Raw genomic sequence first — 22432 nt, forward strand, 5'->3', positions numbered from 1 at the left:
GCCAAGGACAGGAGAAGCCAGGCAGTATCTGAGCACTTGCATGCGCGCAGTCTAATCCCGAACTCCCAGAATTGGAAACTCCAATCCCGGGATTGAAATCCTGGCGTTTTAAGGGCCAAATCCCGGGATCCCGATATTGGCCTAGGTGCAAGGTGCCGTTTATTCCCCTGACAGTCTAATGGTGATCAGGGGAAGCAGTGGTCTCCCTGCTCTGGCCTGGTGGGAATTTAGAATGAAGTAGAGAACATTACACATGTTTAGGACTTTATTCCCCATTATTACTCACTATAGTAAGACCCACCTGATTCACTTTTTTTGTTATATGCTTTTTCCACATATATCCATTATACATAATTAAGGACCCAGTAGGAACCATATGGACAGCCTCACACTATTGGATTTATGTCGGACATTCTATATGTGAGACATTTGTTGGTTAATATTTACCCAGATTTTTGTTTTATATATGTTATTCTAACTTCAGTAGTGACTTATATATATATATATATATATATATATATATATATATATATAAATAATTGCTGCCTTCATTGGAGCACGGGATAATCTATTTCTCTTCTTGTCATAAATATTGCTTACCTTCTGCAAGGAATTCGCAGCTGCATGACGATGCCCGGCCTGGAAGGCATGCTCCCTGCTCACAAGAAGAAAGTTCTATGTCATCACCACTATCTCTGCAAGGAAACAAAGGGGTTATTGCTATTCATTTGTGTATATTTGAAAGAATCTACCTAAACAATATATTAGTCTATTTCTTTTCGTAAACATGCACTTTCTCCAAATAGCAAGCATTTTGCTGTTACCAGGGTCATACTGATAGGTATTAAGCTGCGCACACACCTATACAATCATGGCACCAATCATCAATAATGGCTAATTGACATGATGAATGAATAGGTGTGTATGTATGCAGGAGCTGTAACTGGTAAATGGTTTAAAATGCTCCTGCAAGTGGTCAGATCAGAAGTTTGCATCTTATGGGGGTTATTCAGGTTGATTCGCAAGGCTGCGAATTCGCAGCCTTGCGAGTCCACCAAACCCCGCCCGGCGAACGCACGCCCCCCCGCCGCCCCAGCAAAGTGCGGCTTCGCCCGCACAGCAGCGAATGGATGTTTTGCATAAACATCCATTCGCTTTGCTGGGGTGTCCGCCGACATCATTCGATGGTCACCGACCATCGAATGATGTTTAGCGTGCACGCATATATAAGTGACTTTTCAGTTGCGTATATATGTGTGCACGCTGGCGTGATATGGGCGGGCAGCTGACATCGCCCAGCGTTCTCATGGAAACGCCCATGGAACGCTGGGCGTTCCCATATGGTAATGGGGCAGCCCGGCGCTCCCCGCCCATCTCCGCCCCCCCCCCCTCGCTGCCATGGGTGCGTGCACCCGGCGACCCGAAAGGTCGCCGTGGGTGCACGCACCATGCGCCTGCACATGCGCAGAAACACGCCTGCGCATGTGCAGACACACAACATCGGTACTGCGTGTGAATGCGCGCAGTACTGATGCAATCTGAATAAGGCCCTATGTGTAGATTAATATTTTAGTACAGGTTGAGTATCCCTTATCCAAATATCCGTTATCCAAATTATCCAGTTATCCAGTATTATTAAACCATACATTCCAGAAAGTGAAAAAAATAATAATAATAATTTCTTGCTAAAAGCACTACTAGGGAAATTTGTAACAGCACTACAGAGGACATGATATGTAACTGGCACTACTGGGGAAATCATATGTAACTGGCACTACTGGGGAAATCTGTAACAGCACTACAGAGGACATGATATGTAACTGGCACTACTGGGGAAATCTGTACCAGCACTACAGAGGACATGATATGTAACTGGCACTACTGGGGAAATCATATGTAACTGGCACTACTGGGGAAATCTGTAACAGCACTACAGAGGACATGATATGTAACTGGCACTACTGGGGACATCTGTAACAGCACTACAGAGGACATGATATGTAACTGGCACTACTGGGGAAATCATATGTAACTGGCACTACTGGGGAAATCATATGTAACTGGCACTACAGAGGACATGATATGTAACTGGCACTACTGGGGAAATCTGTAACAGCACTACAGAGAACATGATATGTAACTGGCACTACTGGGGAAATCATATGTAACTGGCACTACTGGGGAAATCTGTAACAGCACTACAGAGGACATGATATGTAACTTGCACTACTGGGGAAATCTGTAACAGCACTACAGAGGACATGATATGTAACTGGCACTACTGGGGAAATTATATGTAACTGGCACTACTGGGGAAATGATATGTAACTGGCACTACAGGGGACATCTGTAACAGCACTACTGAGGACATGATATGTAACTGGCACTACTGGGGAAATGATATGTAACTGTCACTACTTGGGACATCTGTAACAGCACTACTGAGGACATGATATGTAACTGGCACTACTGGGGAAATGATATGAACTGTCACTACTGAGGACATCTGTAACAGCACTACTGAGGACATGATATGTAACTGGCATTACTGGGGAAATGATATGTAACTGGCACTACTGGGGAAATGATATGTAACTGACACTACTGAGGAAATGATATGTAACTGGCACTACTGGGGACATCTGTAACAGCACTACTGAGGACATGATATGTAACTGGCACTACTGTGGAAATTATAAGTAACTGGCACTACTGGGGAAATGATATGTAACTGGCACTATTGGGGACATCTGTAACAGCACTACTGAGGACATGATATGTAACTGGCACTACTGGGGAAATTATATGTAACTGGCACTACTGGGGAAATGATATGTAACTGGCACTACTGTGGAAATTATAAGTAACTGGCACTACTGGGGAAATGATATGTAACTGGCACTATTGGGGACATCTGTAACAGTACTACTGAGGACATGATATGTAACTGGCACTACTGGGGAAATTATATGTAACTGGCACTACTGAGGACATGATATGTAACTGGCACTAAATATGTGCAAGACAATGATTGCTTGGCATTCAAGATCAGTTCCAGAGATAGGACACAAACTGTTTCAGGTTTTGAAACTTTGTTTCATGCACAAATACAATATATTTCTGTGTATTTCATGTGTTTGATGTGTTTGTACAACATAAATGCAAGATACCTCAAGATACATCATTGAAATAAATAAAATAAAAAAATCTGAAATACGGAATTATCCATTATCCAAAATTCTTCTGGTTCCGATCATTTCGGATAAGGGATACTCAACCTGTACTTCCTGATCTCATTATGCATTTTAAAATGTACACACTGCTCAGTGTGTATGGGGGTCACACGGATCTGACAATCACTGCGAGGATCACAGTGTTTATCGGATATGCCTCGTGATTGGCGCAGCATGTACCCAGTTTTAGACCGAATAGCCTATTTAATCTATAGGAGTGAAAACGGCAAGTACAGAGTATTTTCAGTTTTACTTACCCGGGATCTATGCAATCCTGTATATCAGCCACCCACGAATATTTCTGAAGAGAGTCAATTGTTTCTAATATATATTCTGCACTGTTTTCTACCTAAAGATAAAAAAATATATATACAATACATTACAAGGCACACCCTATATATTCTATGAGTGTATCTTGCCTTCTCCCCCACTAACAGGGGGGACTTCTAGAGTTGCAGCCACATATATACTATTAATGCAGTGAAAGGGTTATTATCTCCAATATATGTGTGTGTATATATATATATATATATATATATATATATATATATATATATATATATATATATATATATATATATATATACACTATGTTAATTATTTTATTATGTATTACATTACCAGGCACCTCAACATGAGTGGATAATGCTAGAAATGGGTGGGCCAATGTGGCCTTAACCCTTTGAGTGCCAGCATCTCTGTGAGAGATGCGCAAAATATGAGTGTCAACATCTCCATGAGAGAAATGCCAACTATTGGCTAAAAATGCCAGCATCGCTCACATTTGTTAAACAAATTTAAATAAAAAATGTGTAAAAAAAGATTATACTTCCTATGTAAGGTAAACATTACAGGTCATTATGATGAATAAAAATGTCTGGCAATTTTCACACCAATTTTTGACAAATTCACTTGGCACTCAAAGGGTTAATGGGCCAGATGTATCGAGCTTCAAAAAGTGATAAATGGAGAGTGATAAACAGCCAGCCAATCAGCTCCTACCTGCCATGTCACAGGCTGGGTATGAAAAATAACCTGTAGGAGCTGATTGGCTGGTTGTTTATCACTTTCCACTTAATCACTTTTTAAAGCTTGATACATCTGGCCCAATGTGTGATAAGCAAAATAAAAAAAAATAAAAAGGCTTAATGTGTGATAAGCAGAGAAGCCCATCTTGTAGAAAATACATATTATCTACAAGTTCATCAGACCTAAGGACACAATGGAGTCTATACCAAGGCTTCCTGGTGCCATAATGAAGTCAGGCATATATTATGCAGTTATAATCAGGGCTATTTTTCAGCAGGCTCCAGCAGGAACTGAGGCCCTTATTCTAGTTCACTCTTTCTGACAAAATATTCCTCAGATGGACAAAACCATGTGCACTGCAGGTGAGGCAGGTGTTGCTTGTGCAGAGATAATTAGATTTGGGAGGGGTTTTACACCTGCCTCACCTGCAGTGCACATGGTTTTGTCCATCTAAGAAATATTTTGTCAGAAAGAGTGAACTAGAATAAGGGCCTCAGTTCCTGCTGGAGCCTGCTGAAAAATAGCCCAGGTTAGCACCCTCTAGAAAATAATATATAGAATGCCCATAGCAACATCCCATGTGAAGTAGAACTCTCATTTGAGTAAACCCCCCCCCCCCCCCCGTATAAATGGCAATTGAATAGGCTCTATCAGTCAGTACTTTCATGCACTGCGATACATCATGTACTTCTGTTGTGCCCCCTATGAAAAGGAGCTTACAGATAACCTTTAATATTAAAACAAAATCAATTTGCCTAGGAACAGCCTTTGGTACTTACATATATATATCAAGGTACTTTATGAGATGTGTTCAAAACTTTGTGGGCTAGATGCAGTAAACTTCAAAAGTGATAAACAGCCAGCCAATCAGCTCCTGTCTGACATTTTTTAAACACAGTATGTGACATGACAGGTAGCAGCTGATTGGCTGGCTGTTTATCACTCTCCAGTTAATCGCTTTTGAAGCTTAGTGCATCTGGCCCTGTGTGAGGTGGCAGGAATCACCACATGCAGAGAATGTGATGCTCCAGCGCAGAGATTTTCAACCTTTTATCAGCTCGCGGCACACTGTACAAGACGTTAAAATTGCCAAGGCACACCCATCAGTCCCCCACGGGGATAAAAAATTAAGAAAAAAAACACACATTATCCCCAATGGAAAAAATACAACAAATACACTGGCCCCCACAGTAATATAAGTTTTATCCACAAGTTTTAAACACATTCGCACCCAAGAAATTTCACACATTGCTCCACAGGGATTCATATATTGTTGACTTGCCCCCCTCCTTCACTGTGCCACCCAGCCTGCCTCCTCCTTCACTATGCCTCCCAGCTTGCCCCCTCCTTCACTCACTGACACCCAGCATGCCCCCTCCTTCACTATGCATCCCAGCTTACCCCCTCCTTCATAGCTGCGCTCACCTGAATGAATGTGAGCAGGCAAATAGCGGTAGGAGACAAGAGGGACTGCATCTTCTGGAGCATAGGGGTCTCACCTGGCTGCATGGCACTGGGGGGGAGGGGTAGTTCTCCTGCAGGCTGCTGGCCGGGTGTGGGAGCCTCCGTTCATATGCTGGCTCCCATCGACTACAAGCAAACATTCTCTGTGGGCTCAGCTGTAGCTGCTCGCGGGGGCAGGGACTGAGAGCCGCGGCTGTGTGGATTTAGTGGTAAATCCATCACCGTCAGCTGCATACAAATTCCACAAGCATCCCCAGCCTCCTCCAGATACATAGGGTGACATTCTATGGGATGAGAGTTTTTCGCACGTCAGTTTTTCGCCCATTATCGCACTTTTTTGCCTTGGATTCGCATATTTAATGAGGTGCGTGTTCCGGCAAGAAAAGTGCGATTGAGTGCGATAATGGGAGAATTTTAGGCATGAAAATGTGCGAATTTGAGGTTATGTGCGATTTTGTGTTTGTATAAAAAAAAAAAAAATTGCGTGGGGTCCCCCCTCCTGAGCATAACCAGCCCCGGGCTTATTGAGCCGGACCTGGTTCCAAAAATACGGGGGACAAAAAGCGTAGGGGTCCCCCGTATTTCTGAAACCAGCCCCGGACTCTTGGACCGGTCCTGGTTCCAAAAATACGGGGGGGACAAAAAATCTGGGGGTCCCCCGTATTTTGAAACCAGCACCGGGCTCCAACAGCCCGCAGTGTCATGCCACAGCCGGGGGACACTTTTTACATAAGGTCCCCCGGCCGTACCATGAGCACCGTGGCTGGTCAGCCTTGGACGGGGTACCTGGAGGAGTGGGGACCCCCCCAATAAAGGGGTCCCCCCCCAGGCTTCACCCGTCCAGGGCTGAAGGCCGGGGCTGTCACCGGCATCCCTGGCCAGTGGACGCCGGCCTGATGGGGTAAAATCTTTCAATCCTAACATTGCTTTATACAGGAGAACTACAAGTACCAGCAGACCTCCCCCGCAGGCTGGGACTTGGAGAACCACAAGTCCCAGCATGCGGGGCATTAATGGGCCCGCTGGGACTTGTAGTCCACCTGTAAAAAGAATGTTAAAAGAAAACACACACACACAGAGAAGTAAAACTTTATTACATACACACACACACATCTCACTTTTACACCACTATACTCACCGATCCAGGATCCAGCGCTGGTCTCCCTTCTGCAGAGCCGGCTACCCCCGCACTGATAGCGGGGACAACCGGCTCTCTCCGATGGAGCTAACAGCTTCAGTCGCGCTGTCCCAGCGCAACAGAGGCTGAGAGCGTCTTCGGCTTATGCGTCTCCATGGAGACGCATAGCTCAGCCAATCAGATGCGCCCAATCACGCTCCCAGCCTGTGTCGCGCTGGGACAGCGCGACTGAAGCTGTTAGCTCCATCGGAGAAAGCCGGTTGTACCCGCTGTCAGTGCGGGGGTAGCCGGCTCTGCAGAAGGGAGACCAGCGCTGGATCCTGGATCGGTGAGTATAATGGTGTAAAAGTGAGATGTGTGTGTGTATGTAATAAAGTTTTACTTCTCTGTGTGTGTGTTTTCTTTTAACATTCTTTTTACAGGTGGACTACAAGTCCCAGCGAGCCCATTAATGCCCCGCATGCTGGAACTTGTGGTTCTCCAAGTCCCAGCCTGCGGGGGAGGTCTGCTGGTACTTGTAGTTCTCCTGTATAAAGCAATGTTAGGATTGAAAGATTTTACCCCATCAGGCCGGCGTCCACTGGCCAGGGACGCCGGTGACCGCCCTGGGCTTCAGCCCTGGATGGGTGAAGCCTGGGGGGAGGGACCCCTTTATTGGGGGGGTCCCCACTCCTCCAGGTACCCCGTCAAAGGCTGAGCAGCCACCGTGCTCATGGTACGGCCGGGGGACCTTATGAAAAAGTGTCCCCCGGCTGTGGCATGACACTGCGGGCTGTTGGAGCCCGGTGCTGGTTTCAAAATACGGGGGACCCCCAGATTTTTTTGTCCCCCGTATTTTTGGAACCAGGACCGGTCCAAGAGTCCGGGGCTGGTTTCAGAAATACGGGGGACCCCTACGCTTTTTGTCCCCCGTATTTTTGGAACCAGGTCCGGCTCAATGATTCCGGGGCTGGTTATGCTCAGGAGGGGGGACCCCACGCAATTAAAAAAAAATAAAATGATCTGTGCAGGGTTCTGGCCAACTCGCATATCAGAACCTGGTCTGATTTTTTTGCGAATTTAAGACACATTTCCCAAATTCGCATCTCATTAAATATGCGAGTTGTATACTTTTCAATGGGAAAACATCTGGATGCGAGTTCCGGCGTGAGTTAAAATCGCACTTTGTAAAAGTGCGATTTCGCGGCAAAATCAGCGATTTTTGCCGTTTTTCGCATCTCATTAAATATGCGAAAACGGGATTTCGGCCGTTTTTTTTTTCTTTTCGAAAATTTTGCCAAAAAACACAAATCTCATCCCATAGAACGTCACCCATATAGTTTCACCTCTGCTTCCTGTTTGGTTCCATAGCTTGGAATGCAAATCCTAAAGGGGTGGCATCTGGCCGGGCAAACTGAAGAGAGAGAGGATGGGAACGGCCTACCGGAGATTCACCCAGCGTCCCGGCAGGCCAATCCGCCACTGGTCTGCGTCACCAGTGTTATGCCGCCGTTGTTGCATACTTTTGCCATCGATGTAGGCGAACCGGATGGTTTCCTACATCGATGACAAAGGAGAACCTGTTTTTCTTTTTCTTTTCCAAGGTGCAGGGATACGGAGCATAGCTCCACCCCTGACACCCAGAAGCCCCACCCCCAAGTTCTGATATGCCCATGGGCCATTCACTAAAAATGTTTTAAAATAAAATGGATGACCATCGATAGCTATTACTATCGATGGTTATCCATCAAATAGTTTAATACTGTCGATGGCTGGTTGCAGAATGGCAACCATCTATGGCGAGTGCACCGATGGCCATCCCTAGATTGGTGTTCCATTTCAGATGTTATGTTGCTATGGGCAACCAAACAGCTATCATCTTCTAATATAGAAGATTCTAAATAAATAAGCAGAGTCTGATTGGTTGCCCATAGCAACATCCCATGTGAAATAGAAGTCCCATTGTATCTTGACAAAGAAATGATAAAAAAAGCTTCATCCAATATGTGTAAAACATCTACAGATGTATCCTCATACATCATTGCTGCAGTTGCACCAAACAGCCTTTCTCGGTGCGTAAGGTAATGAGAGACTCTGCTAGCATTGGATATCTTAATTGTTGCTAAAGCATCCTAGTCGCAACACACTATGGCTAGGATGCACCAGGAGACTCTGTTGATTGATTTGAAATGCAGTACTTGTATATCATTGTCGCACTGCGATGCAACGAAGATACATTTTCAGTAAATAAAACGATGCTAGCAGAGTTGCACAGGACCTAGTGGCCCACTCACATCAGACAATTCCCACTGTGTGGCGTATTGGGGCAAGATGTATGAGGGCACATCTGTAGTTGGTAAAGTCACTGCTAAATGGCACATTTCTAGTAGCCCACCTGGAGCTACAGTAGAACACATCACTTCTGCCCACCTTCAATATACTGACATTGCTTTTTTAACTGGACAGAAACATGATGAAAACAACAAAATACAGTAGTTTATTTTCTATTAAATTATATTTTAATAAGAACGGCAATGTTGCCAGCAGATATATTTTCGGTCTCCCAATTTAAATGCTGCATTTATTATACATGTTAATCTTCTGATGTAGGTTTTTGTGGTAAGGTTTATCCTTATTTCACCCTGAAGACTTCTTTAGTCCCTTTGACACATCAGGAAATGCCTGTGCAACCATTTACATGCTCACCAAAGGAATCACTGGCTGTCTACAGTATGGCTGACAGGTCTAGTCCCCATGTCCCCAAGTGCTAAGTTCTGAGGGAACTTGCTGGCAAATATATTCAGTTTTAAGGTGATCAGTAATTTAAATCTACGATAAACATTGGCCATCAATTTTATTTATTCGTGGTGAACAGGGGATGAGTGAGAAATGGATATGTTCCAATCACACTACTTGTGTGTTCCCAAGTATATAGTGTATATATTGGAACTAAATATAAGTGTGTGTGTGTGTGTGTGTGTGTGTGTACAATACTACGCAAAATTTTAGGCAGTGTGAAAAAAATACTGCAAACTAAGAATGCTGCAAAGTAAGAATGTTTAAAAAAAAATAGAACTGTTCATAGTTTAATTTTACCAACAAACAAAATGCAAAGTTAATAAACAGATAATAAATCTGAATCAAATCAATATTTGGCTTTTGGATTGTTGAATCCGCGGCCGTTTTCAACTATCGGTGCCGATCCACTTCTTGTCATCACTTATTTCTGCCTGGCGGATATATCTTCCAAGTTGGAATACCCCCGTATGTAATTATTTTGTGGAGACCAATTGACCGTATCATGCAATTAGGCTTAGGAAATCCACAGTTGGGTGTTTTAATACCCAGATGTCCCCCATAAATGCAAAGGTATTCTTATGACTTGTTGTACTACCACATCATTGCTTCAAAAAACTGCATTATCAACTGCAGATTTTACTGTGGAAACCTCCACCTTTTTGTGTTTTGCAATTAATTCTGGAGCAAAATTCACAACATATCTATATTATATATATATATATATATATATATATATATATATATATATATATATATATATATATATATATATAAATATATATATATATATACACACACACACACACACACACACACACACACACACACACACACATACATACATACATGTCTAGTGTCTGTGTGACTCACACTGCCATCTGTTGGCAGCAAGTGAAACTACCTCTACTAGGTTTTGAAGCATTTGCTTTGAGCGGGCTTAATAGTTTCTTGTAAGTGGTTAAAAAAAACAAAAGCACACATTTGCTTCACTTTGCTCTAATTTCCATAAGAAATGCTTTTTTTGTCCATTTTGGGTAGACTGTCTTTGCCGTGTGAGGAGAAATAAACAAATGTATACTATTTTAAGGAAATGTAAGTTTTTTTGAGCAGAACATGCATTGTTTCTGAATTTACAGATAATGATTTTGGAATGTTACCAGTCAAAATGTGCCAATATAGGCTCAGTATGGTATAATCCTCCGACAGTCATTTCCCAGAATCCCAACTGTCAGGAGCCTGGCGGGGGGGGGGGCGCGAGCGCATTCATGCTCCTTGCGGGTGCGCTGCGCTTGCCACACTGAGGGCTTGGTGGCTCGCTGCACCCGCTACCTATTCTATTCTTACTCTATTGGGGTTGTGAACCCTCACAAGGTACTTTTGGACAGAATCCTGACTGTCTTAGAGTCATCCGGCACCCCAATAGTGAAGGGTTTAAAACAGGGGTGGGGAACCTTTTTGTGGCAAGGGCCATTTTTTATGGGGAAAAAACTCTTTGGGGGCCATATTTAAAAATGTCTCTTACAATTTCCTGCTGTGGCGGCTGCCGCTGAATAGGACTGACAGTCTCTGGCTGCTGCTGATTATGAGGAATCTCGCGAGAACTTCCCACCTCTCGCGAGAATTCCCCTGCACTTGATTACCAGTAAAGACGCCAGGCGGGTGGGTGGGCCACTCAGACCGGCTACGATCCGCAGGCCAGAGGTTCCCCACCGCTGGTTTAAAAGGTGAAATAAACCAGCTGAATACACCAAGTATTACTCCTGACTTACCTTTAGTACAAACGTATTGTCTTTGTCAGGCATCTCCAATGGCATCGTAGTTCGGACCTCGGTAATCGCAGAGAGTGGAATGCTTACTTTAGGTTTTGAGGTCTGCAACAGTTAAATTTCAAAATTATTGCCACATAATACAAGTAAATACAACTTTATTTCATAATCTTTAAAATGATCATGAAACAATTTGGAATATGCATGTTTTGTTGTGTGTCAGCAAATGTCAGTTACTGTCAGTAACTATTCCTGTAATGTACGGTGGTTGTATTTGTTTGTAATACAGAGTTTTGTGCTTCACAGAAGAGATAAAGGATCTGATCATTGGGGTCACAGGTATCGACAGGAACAAAAGGTGGAGAGATGAAAGGTCAACGGGGGTTAAAGTCGACAGGTACAAAAGCTCGACATGGTCAACATGACACTTGTTTTTGGTGCAAATCTTATATATTTCATGTTATGTGACCACCATCATTACAAGCGTAGACCCTCGTGTTCTCGCTTCACCCGCTACAGCTTACAATTCTCAATAGATGGCCACGTGGATAGTAAATCAAGCAAAATGTTGAAAAAAAAATGTGAAAACCACAAAAAAAACCATGCGTCATCCATTTGTGCATTGACCAAAGGGTTATATTGACCTTTTGCATAGGTCAACTTAAAGCATGTCGACCATATGGTGTGGACCTATTGACTGCCAATAAATACATTGTTGATTTATCACTCGGATACCATTCGGAGGTGGACACAGTGGCAATGTCAGATGCAGGTAAGTGATGTTTTCAGTCTGCACATGAATCCAACAGGGATGAAATTTGGTTGGTGTTTCTGGCTGGTAGTGGGGGTGTGGCTATCCAGAACTAGGATTGTCGTGGTCGACAATTGCATCTAAAAATGCATTTAGTCTGAGATAGGGGGTTATCCAGACCTGATGGCACGGCTGTTACTTTGCAGAGCCCTGTGAGATTCCCCCCTCCAGCCAGAGTGAAATCGCTCCCTGTGCAAGGCTGCAATAAACCTGCAAAATTTTGAATCCCTGCCATTAGCAGCAAATCCATTTGCAACCACTCACATCCATTGATTTTTCTAGTGTGTGCTGTCTGTGCGTAGCCCTGGGCTTACTCGGTGGCTGCAATAGAAACTGGCTGTTCAGAGCCGACATCACACAACTTCCCTTGAAACACCCGGGCACAGTTGCGTTTTCCCTGACACTCCCGGTTACCCCCCCAAACGCCAGCTTCAATCCCCTTGCCTAAGGCCAGTGATAAAAAAAGGTAGCCATACCCATGCGCAGTCTATCGATTATCGCCCAACCTACGAACTCGCAGTTGTGCCATCAGGTCTGAATAACCCCCATAGATGGCAAATTTTAAATACAGAATCTGCGCCTCCAGAGGGCTGGTGCAATTTTGGATGCTGTGACCAATTGTTTAAATAATATTTTACGGTACTTGTTTCCTAGTACGGCCACAATCGCGGGCATCGTGTGTCATTTTTAGTGGTATACGACGCGACCGACGCGATGCCCCCGATTTTCCCATTGAAATGCATTGAAAATAGTCAAAATCGCGTCGGTCGCATCGTATGCGGCTAAAAAAGCCTTAAATGGTCCAGATGCGATGCCCACGATTTCCCCATAGGAAACAATGTTAAATGGCTCAATGTACCCGCGATGCCCCCGATTTCTCATAGGGAACAATGTTAAATACCTCAATTTCACCAAATCATCATAGGGAACAATGGTAAATGGGCCAGAAAGCCCCAAAAATACCCCAGAACAGTGAAATGTCCCCCCAAAAGTACTTTACGCCACCCCACCATTAACGCAAACCCGAAGCGTGGCTCGCGCAGCGAGCCCGCGAGGGGCGGCGGTACGCGTCCTCCGACCTTTTCATACCCCCACTATCCACGTCGGCGTGGAGTTGAGAATAGAATAGTGTGGCGAGCGTAGCGAGCCACCGAGCCCGAAGCGTGGCGAGCGCAGCGAGCCCCGCGAGGGGACGCGGATACCTTCACAGGTAAAAGCATCCCTTCGCGGGCTTCACAGGTATCCGTGTGCGCTCGCCACGCTTCGGGCTCGGTGGCTCGCTGCGCTCGCCACACTATTCTATTCTCAACTCCACGCCGACGTGGATAGTGAAGGTATGAGAAAAGGTCGGAGGACGCGTACCGCCGCCCCTCGCGGGCTCGCTGCGCTCGCCACGCTTCGGGTTCGCGTTGATCGTGGGGTGGCGTAAAATACTTTTGGGGGGACATTTCACTGTTCAGGGGTGTTTTGGGGGGTTTATGGCCCATTTAACATTGTTCCCTATGATGATTTGGGTAAATTGACCCATTTAACATTGTTTCCTATGGGAAATCGGGGGCATCGCGGCTAAATTGAGGCATTTAACATTGTTCCCTATGGGGAAATCGCGGGCATCGCGTCGCGACCATCGCACCCGATTTTTTAGTGCTTGCGATGGCCGCGATGCCCCAGATTTTTCCTCACGATGCCCACGATCATGATCGTTGTGGCCGTGCTAGGAAACAAGTACCTATTTTACCTCTCTACTTCTTTACATCTACCTCTCCTCAAAGCTAAATGTACTACGGAGTTGGAAACACGTTTATGTCATTGTACGTAGTTGCAATAACCATTATTTATGTAAATAAGCAGACAGTAAAATTCTAATTTGAAAACCAGTAATGCCTTCTGCACGCTCGACCTATATTAAATAAACAATTTGTCAGCTAGATGGCCGAGCTGTACAAGATTCTGTTGTTCAGCCTCAAGCTGTTGGGCCAATACTAACATCATTTGACAATGCACAGGTTATGTGCCACCAGCAATCACCTGACTTTATTTATGCACCTTGGCAAAAAAATTTACGTAAAAGGTTAAGTCAAAGGCTCCCTAACATGGTCCCAAGGTTTTAAAGGGTATGTGTTCATTAGGTGGACAGTCAAAAGGTCGATCACTATTGATCGAAAGCCAAAAAGTCGACACATGAAAAAGGCTGGCATACTTCAGCTCGACATGGCCAAAAAGACCACATGAAAAAGGGTCAGCATTTTTATTTATTTATTACAAGTTATTTATATAGCGCACATCACACTTTACCATCCCAGCGGGCATAGACAGAGAATAATATAGTATATCGAGTGCAGCGAGGGGGGACCCAGTACACTTATATGGTGTGCATGTTGACACAGGACCAGACAACAAAAACCTAATCTCAATCTTCTGACAGTCAACCAATAGTGGTCAACCTTTTGACTGTCGACCTAATGACCCATACCCGTTTTTTAACATTCCATCGCTCAGCATAGATGGTTAAATTCAAATGACTGAGGTACTAGTTAAGTCACCACTTGCCAAGCATGGACATTAGGTGTCCACTTCTTATGATCTGATATGTGTAGTTACATCATCTATCTCTACACCAGCGGTCCCGGCAGGGCCGCCGACAGGGGGGTCTGGGGATACTTGAGTCCTGCGCCCCGCCGCTCTGACAGAGGGTAGGGGCCCGGGCAACTCTCCCCCAGCAGCACGCCACGGTCAATGTCCCACCCGCCCGCCGCTATCCTACCGAGTCCCGCTGCCCGGCTCCGAGTTGATTACCCAGCGGCCGCGGCGGTGCAGTGTGTGCAGTCACATGCATTCTGCTGCCAGGGACACACGCTCGCCGCCGGTGCCGGGACTCGGCCCCAACCGCGGCGTCACGCCGCGCATGACTGACTGACAACACCCGTAGAGCAGCGCAGCAGCACAGTCACGAGACTGCTGCATGCTGCGACTGCGTGAGAGAGGAGCAGGAGCTGCTGCCAGTGCCACTGCCCGTCTGCCAGACCCGGTCCCCGCCTTCAACAGGTACCCAGATGATTAAAAGTGACCGGGCGGAGGGGGAAGAGTATGCGTCCCCACTGCCCACCAATGTCTTTATTTTATTTATACATGCACCTGACCCACTGCCCGCCAATGTGTTTTTTTTTTGAGGGGGGGGGGTGGTCTGTCTGGGCCCCACAATATCTAGTGGCAGCCCTGGGTCCCGGTGGGCCTTTGTGTATGTCATTTGCAGGGAAGTTTGGATATCTTGGGTGATTGGATCTGGGCTGGCAGTTGGTCCTCATCTAAGCCTTCAGTTGTTGGGGATTATGCCCACACATAGAAAGTTTTTAAACAATTGGTCGTTCCGATCGGTTATAAACTGCCATATTGTTTAAAAAAAAATCTTACTGTGTGTGGCGTGAGTAGTTGGTAATGGGCCTGTTAGTTGGTCCAAATCTAATGGATCCCATATAGCAGGATGACTTAAGTCGACATAGACACCAAAAAACATGAAAAAATCATGTTGACCTATTTCATGTTGCCCTAATGACATCAGCCTATTTCATGTGCCGTCCTAGTCACTGTCAACCGATAGTGGTGGACCTAATGACTATCCACCTAATGCTTGTAGACCTAGTGACCCCATTCCCACCCCAATACAATACATTTTCCCTTCTTTCAATAGATAAATAACAAAGCTGGTCCTTTTCCCCACCAAAAAGTTTTAGGGCCATATGCACTAAGCTTCAAAAGTGATCAAATGGAGAGTGATAAACAGGCAGCCAATCAGATAAACTTAGATTAAATTATAGGTGTGTAAATTGAAACATAGTCAAACATATTTTGTGAAAGTCATTGATATGCTTTTTTCCTTCCCTTAAAATTATTTTTTATTATATCAAATCTACTACAGTACTATTTTTAATGTTCCCATAAAATAAATGTTTACTCTCTTAGGGAGATTCCTAACTGAAACAAGATCTATTCAGCTGGTAAAAGCCATGCAATCCTCTTAATGGTCTTGTACACAAAAGGAAATTAAACAGGTTCTTAGTAAGTAAGTGCTGTTTTTCTTTCACTGTGTCTTCCTTTGTTAAGGTTGCCATTAAAGTTCATGGTACTTCCACCCCAACCAATTAGCACAACCGCAAGGAAAGTACGGCTGAGAGGAGAGCAGCTGATGCCTAAAGAAGGAATTTGAATATTTTTAACGTGAATCTAACAAAACAAAAAAATATATATATGGGGAAAGAAAACTACTGATTTAATGAAGATTGCCCCATTTTTGCTGTGTTATAATTTGCTTTTTCTAAAATTATTTTATAGTATAACAACAACAATAAAACATAGCATCCAAATAATGAGCTTCAATTCACATTTTTCTCAATGGATAACACACACACACACACACACACACACACCATAAATTACATTTTTCTCAATGGATCACACACACACACACACACACACACACACACACACACACACCATAAATAATGGAATATAGGGGCCCAATCTGAAAATGCAGCCTGGAGAAAATAGGGGCATCTTGCTTGGCTTGCTTAGTTGGTCATAAGGAAACGCAAAAACGCAAAGATAAGATGAAAGAACGTTAATATCAATACAGACATCTGTCACCTTCTCCTTTAAAAGTTCAAATGGAAATTTGCTGTAGATTAATTTCTAATATCACTGTAATAATTCATCCAATCCAACAGCCACAGTTTTGAGGCACAGTCCCACGTGTCACGCCATTCCCTTCCATGGGCCGCACAGGGTGAGAAGGTCGGAAGGTTACTCTCTCACCTGTGGCACTGCACAGCAGAGTTGTGATGAATGGATGCTATGCTCATGTGCACAACATACACATACAGTGTAGAGAGAGACCAGGTGCAGCTTGGGAAGCTCTGAGCATGATGTGTCACAGGGGCATGACCCATGGCACGCACACCAAATCCAGTTTCAATGGGGTTTGTGAAGGTGCTGGATTTACCAAGAGCTTGGCCCCAATAGGATAATGTCATCTCAACATAATGTTACCATATAGCAATCTATGGGCTACTAATTTGCAAAACAGGGAATGCCAGTCCCCAGTGACACTTGTGCCAACAGACGCATATGTGCATTGGCTGTTGGGGATACAGATCCTAGAACTATGATAGCATTACCCTATTACACCGCTTCCAGCTCTTCAAAGCCGCCTCTTATTTATTCATTAGCGTGACAATCTAAACATTTATTGCATCCACATTAAAATTGCAATAAATTGATTTATATGCGCCTAGATGCCTTAGAACTACTGTACAACACTGCTGCTACAACAATCAAGAGAAGTAACTATAATGCTAGTTGCCTGTCAACATTTATTGTACCCCTTTCACATCACTAAGCTGAGTCGGACCCGGGTCCGGCACTTTCACATTAAACCTGGGTCGCCCATTATACAGCGGGCAACCACGTTTTTTTTGTTTAAACAGTAATTTTTATTAAGATATCAGATATTAAGCATTACAACCAATGTGGGAATACAATGTTGGACATAGTACAATATTTTGTAGATTGGTAACAGATTATGCAATGGTTATTTGCAGATGGAGTCCAGAATATGGGGAACAAATTTTTACAATATTTCAAGGTCCAGTTCGAAGAATGTATGAAGAAAAGGGCATTCAGCAACATCCAAGAGTTTCTACGGTATAGCCTTGAAAAAGTCCTATTTCCATATTTTGTATTTTTAGCGCATATATTAACCAACAGCATAACGCATTTGTTGTTGAGACTGGAGTCTACAGAATGTTGAATTAAGTGTGCGTTGATCATTACGCATTTATTTGTCTGACAACATCAGGAGTTTGTGATTGAATATATTTTTCCCATATATAAAAAATCATTAAGTATGGAGTTCTTTATGCAAGGATTCCTCAATCCAAGACATTTTAAATATGAAAAAGAGTTTTTCTTTGAAGAGTGTAATAGAGGGGGATTTGGGGAAATCCATACATGAGCCATTACTATTTGGAGTTAAATGGGAAAAAAAAGGGAATTAATATATCATAAATGCTTACCAGAAGTAAGGTGAAATGTGCTAACAATAGCTTGCATAACATTTTGCTATAAAATTGAGGAATACCAATTACTAATAAAACATTGTGTGTATTCAGAATGATGACCCAATGGCAGTGCTCAGGTCCCGCCACCGATATAGAATGCTCCTCATTTCTCAGCTTAAGGAAAATTATCCCTCTTTGGACTTATTTTCCTTTTTTTTCCAAGTACGTAGTACTTAGCTATTGTGACAGCTAGCTTTTACAGAATCGCCTTGTTCTATGGATTCCGGGGTGAGAAGCAGACCACTCAGTCCTCATACCACCTCTTTTATATACAGTAACAAGTACACCCAAATCTTACAGGCATTACGGACAACACAAGTCATTTTAAATGTACAGCCCATGAGCCTGAAATATGTGGTCCTGCCCTACAGGTATTTTGGAAAAATGTCCAGGCTTTTATCAATACTGAATTAAAAATTTCCTTTACTATTTCTATGTCTTGAGCATTATGGAATATATATTCACACGCTACTATCTCCAAGGTTTCCCGGGGTGAGAAATTACTCATATATCTGTGGCTTCTAAGACAACTATCTTATCCCAATAGATCAATCCCGATCCTATTCCCTTGTCCCTGGTTTTTCAAATGGATTGGGTGGAATGCGCCTTAGATACAAAATCTTAGGCAAAATTCTTCTTTAATATTTGGCTTCCGTATCTATTTTCTGTATCCCCAATGATTGAAAATGTTCGTCATGTTGTTAATTTAACCACTTCGTATAATATCACCAAGTTACGCTTCTCCATTTTGACCTAATGCTTTTGTGTTGGTATATTAACCTATAGATTTGTTTTCTATGACACTGTATATCCTGGTAAACACCTTGTGAATTGTTCCATTACCATGTTTTTATGTAATGTTGTACTCATGGATGATGAATTGTATGGCGTACTTATTTATCTTCAATAAAAATAATATATCTATTAAAAAAAATAAAAAAACATTGTGTGTAGAGTTCTCCTTTAATTGAAAAGCGAAAGGAAATAAGATTTAGGGACTTCAGTGAAACATAAATGGCTCAAACAACCTAATCTAGTCAGTGTAATCGAGAATCCAAATCTAAGCGGATGACTAGTTTAGATCTCTGAAAGTACGATTGGATGAACAGAGCAAAGGTCTCCGAGTAAGACAAAGTTATTTATTAAAACGTGGAGTCAGATGGTATTTCAGAGCTGGCAGATGGTAAATTAGTTAAATAAATGCAGAACATGAATGAGAGATGACCCCAGATTCCCCAGGGTCCCAGGATACATTTACTGAACACAACTGATGGAACATATTGCAAGCAGGCCGTCATTCACACCAAAGAACCTACATACACGTTGGCTAATTACTATGACTAGGTCAAACATCGTATTTATATGTTACAAGACTTCTAAAGTGCGTCCATTGCCTTCATAAAGTGGAGACAGCCATTACGTATTTACTCCTATCGTCTCTCAAGTATCGCATGCCTGAGTGATGTCATTACTAATTACTGCATTCCCACGAATGTCTGTCATTCTATTCAGCCCACAAACTGACTGACTCTACTATGTATAGGTGACAGGTGCAACCTAATAGAGTCACATCTCCAACAAACAACTACAATGACTTTAAATACAAACTGCTGACCAGAGGGAGTAAAGATCCCCTGGTTAGTACAATATGCTTCCTGGCTCCTATGCCTATGCCAAAAATAATATTTAAGGGGCAAACATTTAGCACAGGTTTAAAAAAAAGGCGCATTTGACTAGAGTGAGTGCACCTTATTATATAATTGGGTATATAATGGGGTAAATGTGTCATTTTTGGGTTAGTTATGATTTTAGAAAGTTATTTTTGGGGGAGTTTCTTAATTTAAAAAATGACGAGGCAACAAAGATCTTTCAAGTAAAGCAACAGCTATTGATATTACTACCAGTTGCAACATCGCATGAGCACCATACAGTATCGGGTGGCAAGGGGCATCAAGCCTGCATAGCTCCCAACATGCTTTGCTCCTGACCTTGCTGCCAGTGGCAGTTACAGAGGTGGGACTGCACTACTGTACAAGATTCAAATAGGGGAGCTACACCTGCCAGTGAGTCCCAGACTGTGGTGTTTGGGGTGTCAGTTGGTGGTGCTCCCCTATCTGAATTTTGGACTGTGCTGCAGCCTGCATCTGCAACAGAGCATCTTGTCCCTCCTGGAATGGGTCATGTTGGGAGCTATGAGCCTGCCAGGGAGGTAATGGACAATATCTCTCTGGAAATGCTCTGTCCGAAGATATACTGCGACGCGCTATCACACTCCAAATGCGTCTTGGTCGCACTTGCACTCAAAACATTAGTTGGCAGCCTGGCACAGTACATATACATTATATATTTCTATTTATATAAATGTCATTGTCGGATTGGCACTCACCCTATCCTCATGCAAACCCTCAAGTGCCTTCTTTAATAGACATCCAGAAGTATAAACAGGGGCACATAGAGACTGGTTTTAATCCAAAAAGTGTATTCAAATAAGTTGCATCATTGGCCAACTTTTAGGGGTATGCAGACCCCTTTAACAAGATGCAAAAACAATATGACTTAAGGTTTTTGACACCCTGAAACATTGGCCTATGATGCACCTTGGAAACATTGGCCTATGATGCACCTTATTTGAATACACTTTTCTTGAATTGAAACCAGTCTCTAAGTACTCTCTAAGTAAGCTGTTTAAACTTCTGGACACATACAGTAAATATATATATATATATATGTATATATTGTGTATCCTGATGAAAAAGAATGTTAGGCTTTGAAAACGTTGATTGCACAGATGTCACAACAATAAATCGTTGGATGATTTTGTAAAGTCCGTGGAGTGCCAGCCTGAGTTTTTATTAGGAAACACCTGTCCGCTATTTACCTATTTAGGTGGGCACCCAGGCCACAGACATTCCCCAGAGAGGGAACTGCAGAACGGAGTGCCGGTCTATATGCCATATAATATATATATATATATATATATATATATATATATATATATATATACACACACACACACATATTAGCTGTCACACACTCCTCGTCTGCAGTTGCCGGGGGTGCAAGTAACGATAAGTAGATACAATTTGCGATGATACCGCACTCAACGGACTTTTCTGTTTATAAAATAATGATGCCAACAAAAATGTCTACTGCAACATTTTGAGATTTACTGTCCCGTCTTCAGGCTATTTGAATACGCCTGAAGACGAGACATTAAATCCCGAAACGTCGTAAATTATATAAAATGTATGTACACCTGTATATGGCTACCTCTATATGTATACGTGTGTATGTGCACCTGTATCTGTCTATTTATCCATATTAGAATCCTGTATTTGCCTGTGATTTCTCCCATTTTTGCTTGTCCCCAGTGCTGAAGTGGGGGCAAGGATCAGTGTGTAGCAGCTCAGATAATTTCCCTGTCTGACTGTGCTTTTATAGAGAGAGCTCATGATGTGAAGAGAGTAGTAGAGACAGATTGTGGGAAGAGAGATCCTACAGCAGTACAAAGATGAAATGCATCCATAATTCATGGTCATGGTCTAGTAAAAACAAGTAACTCACACGTACAAGCTGAATGTAAAGGCAAATCCCCGACACACCTCACCAAGCAAATTAGCACTTAGCTAAGTGACTATTTATACAATTATTTCATAGGCTTCTTCCTCACTTCCAGATGTGACATTAAAGTTGTGAAGAATACAAAGATCTTTTGTAACATCTTGTTCTTGCTAGCCTGCATAATGGACATGCAATAATGTGCAAATTATATACAGCATCATGAAATAAATCTCATGTTCTGTTAGCATTTGTGCAGGAGGGCAACAGATATGCAGCAGCTGAATCCAAGTCCACCTGGCTCTGCAATATTCCAGACTCTGTGCCAGGATCCACTAATGAATCACCTTAGGCACATGCTCCATACACCACTGGGACTCGGAGATTGAGGTTATTTTAAGTTCAAAGGAATTTTAATGCAGTTATCGGTGTATGTGTTCATGTTTACCTGAAATCATTGGAGCACCAATGATTTACCTGAAATCATTGGAGCACCACTAACATTTGCTGGGCTCTGCTTTAACGTTATTTTTTTTTTAACT

The 22432-nt window shown here is 43.1% G+C and overlaps 1 protein-coding gene across 1 annotated transcript in view; it reads right to left on the reverse strand.

Annotated features, from left to right (window-relative positions):
- The window catches only part of SH2B2 (SH2B adaptor protein 2), a 111320-nt gene that overhangs the window by 35617 nt on the left and 53271 nt on the right, over positions 1–22432 (reverse strand). Inside the window, exons 3-5 of the mRNA XM_083172196.1 lie at positions 11412–11513; positions 3491–3582; positions 601–695 (exon numbers count right to left, since the gene is read on the reverse strand). Coding sequence (XP_083028322.1) covers positions 601–695; positions 3491–3582; positions 11412–11513 — 289 coding nt within the window. The remainder of the gene's footprint in view (positions 1–600; positions 696–3490; positions 3583–11411; positions 11514–22432) is intronic.

This window comes from Crinia signifera, chromosome 2 (assembly GCF_055691185.1).
Source record: "Crinia signifera chromosome 2, ASM5569118v1, whole genome shotgun sequence".
NCBI lineage: Eukaryota > Metazoa > Chordata > Amphibia > Anura > Myobatrachidae > Crinia > Crinia signifera.